Source organism: Nansenia antarctica (assembly GCF_963989245.1).
Source record: "Nansenia antarctica genome assembly, chromosome: 1".
In the NCBI taxonomy this organism is placed as follows: domain Eukaryota; kingdom Metazoa; phylum Chordata; class Actinopteri; order Argentiniformes; family Microstomatidae; genus Nansenia; species Nansenia antarctica.
Window position 1 is genome coordinate 41,322,431 of NC_137674.1, and position 10,195 is coordinate 41,332,625.

The window sequence follows — 10,195 nt, forward strand, 5'->3', positions numbered from 1 at the left end:
AGAGAGAGAGAGAGAGAGAAAGAGAGAGAGAATAGCTGTAGCAAGGACTTACTGCTAAATTACCGGCCTATAGCCTCTCTTATTATTGCGTAAGGGTGAACGGTGTCAACCTGCTTTTATGCACATGCCCCTGCCCAAACAGCTCTTTATTTCTCTCTCTCTCTCTCTCTCTCTCTCTCTCTCTCTCTCTCTCCCTCTCTCCCCCTCTGTCTCTGAAAACCATCATGCCTGAAAAATGTTCCTCTCAATAGGGGGGATTTTTGGTTGTTTGTTTGTTGGTTTTTGTTTGAATAGTAGGCATAGAATTTGCTACCGGCCATTCTCCAAACCGTACCATACCCCCATTGTCTTCTCCTCCTTCTTCTCCTTCTTCTTCTTCTTCTTCAGATGTTGATTTATTTATTTCATTTTTGACAAGCAGGAAAGATAGGAGAGGGTGGGGGGTTGAGGGGATGGGTAGCCTGCCAATTTATTTGTCACCATTGTCTTGTGTGTTTTTTTTTTCTTTTCTTGACAACATATGGCTCGTCCTGTAAGACGTGGCGAGATGCAAATCGGGGGGAGTCTGCCTTTAAATGAGGAGGCGGCGGTGACATGAGGCCCTTTTGAAGAGCTGCACATCACAGCACTCCAGAGACCAACAGCAGGGGAGCACCCACAATGCTGTGCGGCATGCAAGCTCCTCTTTTTACACCGCCCACCCACCTTCTCTCTCTCCACCCCCCCCCCCCCCCCCCCCTCTCCCTTCCCCTCTCCCACCAGTATAACAGTACAATGGCATTCATCATTGAGGGCAGGCGATGTAGCAGTATGCATGCGTACAAGCCTCATTTGCCATCCTCACTACGTCCCTGTGTTGGAGGGAAAAAATACACACATACAGTAAGATGTGTTGAGAGACTAGTAAAGGCGGAACTAAGCCTATGTCTGTGTGGAGAGTGCGTGCAGTGTAGGGTGGTTAGGTAATTTGAGTAGGCAATTATTTTGCCTACTGTATGTATGTTTAGCATACGCACACACACAGATGCATGAGTGAATGCAGACATACACGCATGCACGCACACACACACACACACACACACACACACACACACACACACACACACACACACACACACACACACACACACACACACATACAGGCTTAACCTGCCTAACCTACCTGCAAAAAGCTTTCTTGATCCACTCAGTTTGGACATAAGTATTTGTCTTTCAATTATATATGTGTTTGATGTGCTCATCTGGCTGGCCACACACACACACACACACACACACACACACACACACACACACACACACACACACAAACACACACACATGGGTGACTATTCACTGCCAGATGCAGGTTTGTCAGCAGCCACATATGAACTTTCTTCCTCTATGGTTGTCTCTCTAAGCCATCTATACTGTAGTTGACTGCTACTAAACGCAGTAAACTAAACTAGGTACGCAACATATATTTATGAATTATTATATAGTCAGTTTATTTTTTAAATTGTAGATTATCGCTTTGAGAATTATCGCATTTTGTGCTTATAGGAGAATATTGAGACACTGTTACCATTTTGTTTAGAATTGATTTGGATTACGGTTGCACATCTTTAGAATTCATGCATTGAAAATAAACTGTTCATAATTGTAAAATAAGGAACCATTGAGAATGACATATTGTATGGAGATGGGATACCTCAATGACTTTTTAATCAAAATTACATTGTGTAATTATGACATATGATTCTACTATCTTTGAAGTCATCATAATTATGCTTAGCCCCTGTTGAATCAGTCAAGAAACCTTCCATGCAATAAATATCAGATACCGAAAAAAGATCTCACACGACACACCAGCGATTCCACCCCCCCCCCCCCCCACCACCCCTCTCCCTTCTTCCCTCTCTCTGTGTTCCTGCGTTCCTCTCCTCTCGCGCGCTTTTCCCTCTTTTCCCTCACTGCTCTGTAAGCCATCCAAGGAGCTCTCCTGCCAAAGATGTGTGTGAACCACCGCCAAACAAAACACAGGCAGAAGGCCAGACCAGCGCGGCACGCTTCCACTAATAGAGAGAGAGAAAGGGCTTCCAGACCCAAACACGAGCTCCGCTCTCTTACAGGACGCCGGATATTCTTTACGCCGGATAATGGCTTAATGACAGCCTAAATGAAGTCCCCACAGTAAAAACCAATGTCAGCAAATGAGCACCTCATTAGAAGATGCTATAGCTCCCTCTTTTTTTTTGTTCTTCTTTTTCTTTTTTTTCTTTTTTGTTCTTCTCTCCTCCTCTCCTCCATTTCCTCTTCGGGTTTAGCACCCAGGCTTTTTATTGTGTGGAGAAAAAACTATATTGGGGAAAGATTTGTATATATATATATATATTTTTTTTTTGGCCACCCCTTTGCGTTGTCACCAGCGATTATGATTCGGCTCGGCAGCTCTCTCTCTCAGTCCCTCTCCCTCTCTCTCTCCCTCTCTCTCTCTCTCTCCCTCTCTTTGCATCTTTTGCTTTCAAGGCATCACAAAACAAGGCTTACTGTATAATGACAACTGAATACCAATTTGCCAAATGAATGAAAAATAAGTATTCTTCTTTTTAATTTTTTAATTTTCTCTTGCTCACTCTGTCTGCCTTCCTCTTTCTCTCTCCCTCCTACGACTGAAATGAGACGCCGTAATGATTCGGAGGTTTTTTATTTTAATCTCATAAACGCGCCGGATGACAATGGAAAGCCAACAGTGGCATAACGTGGTTTCTGTGATTTACACCTAAACACACAGACATCCAATTGAATGTATTCTCCCCTAGTTTACGATGCTCGGAGGGAGCACATGACTGGAATAGGATTGGTTGGATCCATCACAATAGAGGTAGTAGTAGTAGTGTGATAGACCTCAGCATGAGAACTGATTGGTAAATCACCTGCTTTGGATGATAATAGTCCTGCCGTTGAGAGCGGTGATTGGTCAAAATACCTCATGTCTCCTTGGCAACTCATCTTGGGTGACTGGGACTGTGTCTGACATGTATGTGTGTGTGTGTGTGTGTGTGTGTCTACACAATCAAGTGTGCGAGCTTGCATGTGTGTGTGTGTGTGTGTGCTCTTAAAGCCCAGATTGGCATGCAGCGATTGACACGGCCTGTTTGGAAACCTAAGATGGTTATTAGCCATAATTTCTAGTTAATTGAATCAGGGGCGTCGCGTGGTGTGAGGCAACGTCCGTGGATGACACACACACAGTGGCATTCCCAGCTCTCCCCTCAGCGGAGCAGCTGTTTCACACTGCGTGTGTGTCTCGTGGAAAACAAGATCATTACTCAACTGGCTTCTTTAGAAACATCACTCAGGGCCCCGGAGTCACTTTTGATTATACTTAAGGAAACTTTCTTTGTGAAGTCTTTAGTTTGATTCTTTACTTTTGCGCTGCCAGAGAACAGGGATAGTTATAATTCTGGAAGTGCCCTTGGAGTGTGTGGAGTGTGTGTACAGACAGGGTTAGTTTAATGGTAGAGCCCGTCAGACTGACAATGTGTCACCGTTACAATGTAAGAGTATGTGTGTGTGTGTATGTGTGTGTCTGTACTGTATGAATGCGTTTCAGTGAGTGAGTATATGAACTGATCGCCACAACAGTACACACACACGCACGCACGCACACACGAATGCACGTACGAACGCACGCACACACACACACACAGCAGGGAAACATCCGACCCTGCCGCCCGGCAGAGAATTGCAGGAGCAGTGCCGCAGGTTTTTTTCCCCTCTCTCTCTCTCTCTCTCCCCCTCTCTCTCCCTCTCTCTCTCTCTCCCTCTCCTTTTTTTCATATGGAAATGGGAAATAATGGGGTGATTAAATAGAGCTGTATATTAAAGTACAGCTGACATTAGAATTAGCATAATGTGCTCTCGCCTCAGGCTGCATACTTTATTTGCCATCTGCGTTGGACTCCTTTCCCCCCGGGAGGGCAGAGACACTGAACACTCCTCAATAAACTCACGGCCCGCTCCCTTCATCGCGGGCAGCAATACCATTCTCAGGCAGCGGCCACTCATTCTCTCCTTAATTGTGGGGCAGAAATGAGCATCCCCCCCGCCCCCACAATGACTTTTGTTGGTCTGCTGGATGTTCAGCCAGCGTAGATAGAGAAGGAGAGAGAGAGAGAGAGAGAGAGAGAGAGAGAGAGAGAGAGAGAGAGAGAGAGAGAGACAGGAGACTTTTCTTTACACCCAGGCAGTTAAAACCGTGAGAGAGCAGACAGAGAGGGAAAGACGAGGGATGGGGGGAGGGAGGGAGTGAGAGAGAGTGAGGGAGAGAGAGAGAGAGAGAGAGAGAGAGAGAGAGAGGGGGGAGGTGAAGCAGGTGAAAAAAATATACACACACAGGACATGGTTGTTTTTCAGTGTTTTGTGCTTCCTTTATGGAGCATTAGGGGCTTTGAATGGGCTCTGCCATAAAACAACAAGAAGAGGGGAGGCGGGTGAAGGGGGGTCGGAGGAGTGGGAAACAAATGAGGGGGGGCTGTTGTCAGAGGAGTGGGGAGGGATAGAGGGTTTTGATTGATTGATTGAAAACTTTATTAGAAGATTTGCAGAAGTAGGTACATGAAAGTACATATTACATACAAGGTCAACTAACAGGATAAAAACCCAAGAAAGCCACTGGCTTATTTCAATTGGGGTCCTTGAGGAGTCTGTGTGTGTGTGTGTGTGTGTGTGTGTGTATGTGTGTGTGTGTGTGTGTGTGTGTGTGTGTGTGTGCATGTGGAGGGTGGAAGGAGCTATTGGAGGAATGGGGACGGAGAGAGAGAGAGAGAGAGAGAAGTAGGGCCAGAGGGGGGGTTAGTGCGATAGCCCTTGGAGGGCCTAAGAGGCGAAAAAGGGGTGCTATTGTGCATGTGTGTGTATATGTGTGTGTGTGTGTGTATGTGAGCGAGCAAGCGAGCGTATGCTATGTCCACTATAATTAAGTCAAAGGGTTTACAGGACCAGGGCAGACTGCGGAGATGAACAGCTGGTCCGCCTCTTCTTCTTAACACACGTCAGCCGCACATTAACATCGCGCAGGGCGGGACAAACACTTTTACACAGAGACCTTTACAGTGCGCAGCGCTAAGTGCTATCAGAAAAGGCCTGGTGTAAAAGTTTCCTGTCAAATAGGATTGATTGAGCCATTCTTTCAGCTGACACCCTGACAGCGATAATTGATAGGATGCAAATGTTAAGATGTTAGAGTGAAAACCACTGTGTTTTTCCCTTCATTTCTCTCCCCTTCCCTGTAAACTACTAGTACTGCATAATATGTGAAAGGTTTGAGGCAATTTGTGAAAATATTTTTTCTGAGTCATCTGGAGAACAAGTGTTTCATTTGGACTTTCTGTGCACACCTTTATACCCCTACAGCGTGATAGCTTTTTAGCTTCTTTTTTTCACTGTAGATTCAACTCTTCCCACACGACTCACAACTGTAGAAGAAAACATAATCCTGTTAGCACTTGGTAATAACTAACAGATATTTCTAAACACCATTTTACTTCAATGAGAGGAGTAAGGAGCAATAAATAGAATATATTTGCATATTTTTTTCAATTAATTTTCTAAAAACTTGAATTATGACATGGAAGCCCAAGAACAGCTTGCAAATCCATATAGAACTATTTAAAATTGTTTTTGTGATTTAAAATGAAACAGACATCTTACTGTATTTCAATGACCTGAATAGACCTGCCGTGTTACTACATCTGCATTACATCGGCAATGTCCCACGAAACAGAGCACATGTACAGTGGTGAGGCTTCTTTTCCCTATTATGGTTGTCCTCGTCTATATATCTTCCTGACAAAACACAGTCTAAACAGTTCGATATAAAGCATAGACATGCTTTAGACACACACACACACATACACACACGCAAAAAACATCAGCAACCCTCTGAATCAAATACCTAAACAATTACAGTGGCATATGTTTCCTTCGTATCCTAAATTGGCCATTAGGTCAGAACAGCAAGCTTTTATTTAATAAATGAATGCAACTCGTTTTACCAGAGCACAATTACCATTTCCACTTTGTACTGTGTGTGTGTGTGTGTGTGTGTGTGTGTGTGTGTGTGTGTGTCTTTGTGTGCATGTGTGTGTGTGTGTGTGTGTGTGTGTGTGTGTGTGCCAATCCCATCAGAGATCCCATTCTGTTTAGCATCCCTTCCTCACTGTATGTGTTGCATACGGTATCCTACTTGTTTGTGTCTAAACAGTAACAAGTCCCCTTAGCATTGCGGTGGGAACCTGTGACACATAGAGGGCTGTGCCATCAATTAGTCATGTAAAGGTACAGAGCAAGCAACGTCAATCATTTGGCTATACCCTCTCACTCTCCTCCATGCTCTCTCTTTCTCTCTCTCTCTCTCGGGTGGTTTGATCATAGTTGAGGCTGTGTTCACAAACACTCCCAAATCCCTATTGATCTTTTTTGAATCACTCAAGAAAACAGACAAAGGTTGTTTTTGTGTATTTTTTTTCTCTACATGTTCTTTGATAGATGTCTGTTGGGTGCGGATTTTGTCACATTTCCATCCTGATTTTCTTTGTGAAATTCTCCTTTACGGAGTCGAAGTGCACCAGAGTGAGCTCCGTGAATGATTGCAGAGACAGAGTCAATATTTGAGACCCTTGTCTGTATGTGTGTAGAGTCCTTCCGTAACTCTCCCGGTACACAGTCAAGTGTCAGCCATATGCCTTTGGGTTATACAGTACTATACTGTTAGGCCTATTTAAACAATACCATGAGGGGGGGAATGGACATCAGGACATGTACTAAACTGTGTTGAGGAGAATCAGTGGCTATGATTGATTGAATTTCAAGGTCTAGAATGACAGAAAGTGCCCTATGGCTGTGTGTTAAATACCAACGACTAAAACACCAAATAACAGCCTCTACTCTAGTAATCATTGACTCTGCGCCTTTTCAATCTCTCTCCGCGCTCTCTGTCTTTATTAGAGACCATTTATCTTGATGCGTTCTATATTAGTGTTTATGTTCTTTTCCACCCTTTCCTTCCTTCTTTTATTTGTTTTCTGGAGGCACAGTGTCTTTATTTGCTGGAGAGTGATAAGACTTCCTTAAATCACCGTTTAAGTTGTACTTTCCCAGTATAAAGCTATATTACTTTGGCATCTCAGCCATGGTAACGATTAAAGTCCCTCTGCTTGGAGGAGTTCCTGGGTTTTAAAGGCAGACGCACACACACACACATGCACGCACACATGCACACACGCACTCACAGTTGCTGGTGTAATAATTCAGCAATTTGTAAAGAGCAGAGATTGGAGAGTACTTAAACCGTGCATAGAGGGTTCCCACAGTGTGGGCCAATCCTATGTGACTGGTGTAAATGCACTTGTCAAAAGCGTGATAAGTATGTCCCATTTATGTGACAAGATGATGAGCTGAGACCGTTGGCGCTACGAGGAGTATTACGCAAATATAAGGGCCATAAAGAATGTGACCGACACTTTTAGACAATACTTTTTGCTCTTTGAGTAATCCAGACTTGACCCTCTTATGGCCGGTTTTATGAGTGACTTGAAATCATGTAAATAGAGTTATCCACCTGTAGACTATTTAAGCTGTTTTACTCTGACCTGATATACTGACATTTGTATATTGTGTTAAGAAGACGACTGAAATACAAATAGTCACCCAAAATTCCTGTCTACCATAGAACGTACAAATTGTACAGTGACACCAAATAATTGTTTTACTACTTAGCATTATGTTTATGTTAATCTTCCTTTGAATTTCAACTAAATATTTGTCCTCAAGTCAACCTTTGAGTGAAGAGACATTACTTTGGAACATTTTGCTTTGAAATTGGATTTTAATGTCTGTCTTTTTTCTTTTCTCTGTGTTGCAGGCAGAGATGAGCCGTTGAGCTATATCTGCACCACGTGTAAGCAGCCTTTCCCCAGCGCTTGGTTCCTCCTCCAGCATGCCCAGAACACTCACGGCATCCGCATCTACCTGGAGTCCAACCCCTCCAGCGCCTCCCTCACTCCGCGCATCACCATCCCTCCACCTCTCGGCTCAGAGTCAATCCCCCAGTCCCCCCTCACTAACTTCCTGGGCGACAACAACCCCTTTCATCTGCTGAGGATGGCAGGGCCCCTGCTCCGGGAGCCACCGCCGGGCTTCGTGGAAAACCGCCTCCCCAACACCCCGCCCTTTGTCAGCCCCCCGCCCCGCCACCACCTGGACCCCCACCGCCTGGACCCCCACCGCCTGGACCCCCACCGCCTGGAACGCCTTAGCGCTGAGGAAATGGGGCTCATCTCCCAGCACCCCAGTGCCTTCGAGAGGGTGATGCGTCTGACGCCCATGGCCATCGAGTCCCAGTCCATGGACTTCTCCAGACGGCTCCGGGAGCTGGCGGGGAACAACAATGCCACACCGCCGCTCTCGCCCAGCCGGGCCAACCCTATGCACCGCCTGCTCAACCCCAACCCTTTTCAGCCAAGCCCCAAGTCGCCCTTTCTGAGCACCCCTCCCCTGCCACCCATGCCGCCCAACAGCACCACTCCGCCCCAGACGCAGCCCAAGTCCAAGTCTTGCGAATTCTGTGGCAAGTCCTTCAAGTTCCAGAGCAACCTGGTGGTGCACCGGCGCAGCCACACAGGCGAGAAGCCGTACAAGTGCCAGCTGTGCGACCATGCCTGCTCGCAAGCCAGCAAGCTCAAGCGACACATGAAGACCCATATGCACAAATCGGGCGGCTCGCTGACCGGTCGTTCTGATGACGGCCTGTCGACCACCAGCTCACCAGAGCCGGGCACCAGCGACGTGACAGGTGAGGGAATGAAGAACCGCGATGGCGACTTCCGGGGCGAGGGCAATGAGGAGGAGGAAGAGGAGGAGGAGGAAGAGGAGCTGGAAAACGAGAGCCGGCCAGAGTCCAACTTCAGCATGGATTTGGAGTTCTACCGCAATCGGGAGAATGGCTCCAAACCGCCCTCAGAGGAAAAGTCTGTCTCCCTGGGGAAGATGGTGGAGAGCGTTGGGCTGAGCACTATTCAGCAGTACAATAACTTGATAGTCGACAATCGTAAAAGGATGCCGTTCTCCATCTCCAAGAGAGGCTTGGATGGTCAGCGGGACACCGGGGATGAGGACTCTGTGGTGGGCGAGATAAACCACCACCAGGTGGAGAGAACCACGGTCAATGGCAGGAACTGCGGCTCCAGTGACTCTTTCTCAGGCCTGTTCCCCCGGAAACCCACCCCCATCACCAGCCCCAGCCTATCCAACTCCAACAACAAGAGAATCAAGATCGAGAAGGACCTGGACATGCCCCCAGCACCTCTCATCCCTTCCGAGAATGTCTACTCCCAGTGGCTGGTGGGATACGCTGCATCCCGCCACTTTATCAAAGACCCCTTCCTGGGCTTCACCGACTCCAGACAATCGCCCTTCGCCACCTCCTCCGAGCACTCGTCCGAGAATGGCAGCCTGCGCTTCTCCACACCCCCCGGGGACCTGTTGGACGGCGGTCTGTCGGGGCGCAGCGGGACGGCCAGTGGTGGCAGCACCCCTCACCTAGGCGGGCCTGGCCGGCCCAGCTCCAAGGAGAGCCGACGGAGCGACACCTGCGAGTACTGCGGCAAGGTGTTCAAGAACTGCAGCAACCTGACGGTGCACCGGCGCAGCCACACGGGGGAGCGGCCCTACAAGTGCGAGCTGTGTAACTACGCCTGCGCCCAGAGCTCCAAGCTCACGCGCCATATGAAGACCCACGGTCAGATGGGTAAGGAAGTGTACCGCTGTGACATTTGCCAAATGCCCTTCAGCGTTTACAGCACTCTCGAGAAACACATGAAAAAGTGGCACGGGGAACATTTGATGACCAACGAGGTCAAAATTGAACAAGCAGAGAGAAGCTAAGCCAGATTTCCTATTTTGCCTCTTCACCACACCTTGACTATAAACAAAAACAAAAACAAACAAAGGGGGTAGCTGGATACTCTTTTTCTTAGATATTGATTTTGGGTTAATCTTATGTTTTCGCCTAAGAAACTGCCAACTGAGAAAAACAAACACACAAACAGATATTAACAGCACCAATTGAAGCCGGTTTAAACTGCCTCATTTGGCGTTCCTTTTTAAACAATTGATCAGATGACGAATTAAGTGAGAACATATGTGGAGCCTTTAA

General features: G+C 46.9%; 1 protein-coding gene across 1 annotated transcript in view; it reads left to right on the forward strand.

Annotated features, from left to right (window-relative positions):
- The window catches only part of bcl11ba (BCL11 transcription factor B a), a gene marked incomplete at both ends in the record, with an annotated part of 54,379 nt that extends 44,455 nt beyond the window's left edge, over positions 1 to 9,924 (forward strand). Inside the window, one exon of the mRNA XM_080538902.1 lies at positions 7,904 to 9,924. Coding sequence (XP_080395028.1) covers positions 7,904 to 9,924 — 2,021 coding nt within the window. The remainder of the gene's footprint in view (positions 1 to 7,903) is intronic.
- Between the last annotated feature and the right edge of the window lie 271 nt (positions 9,925 to 10,195).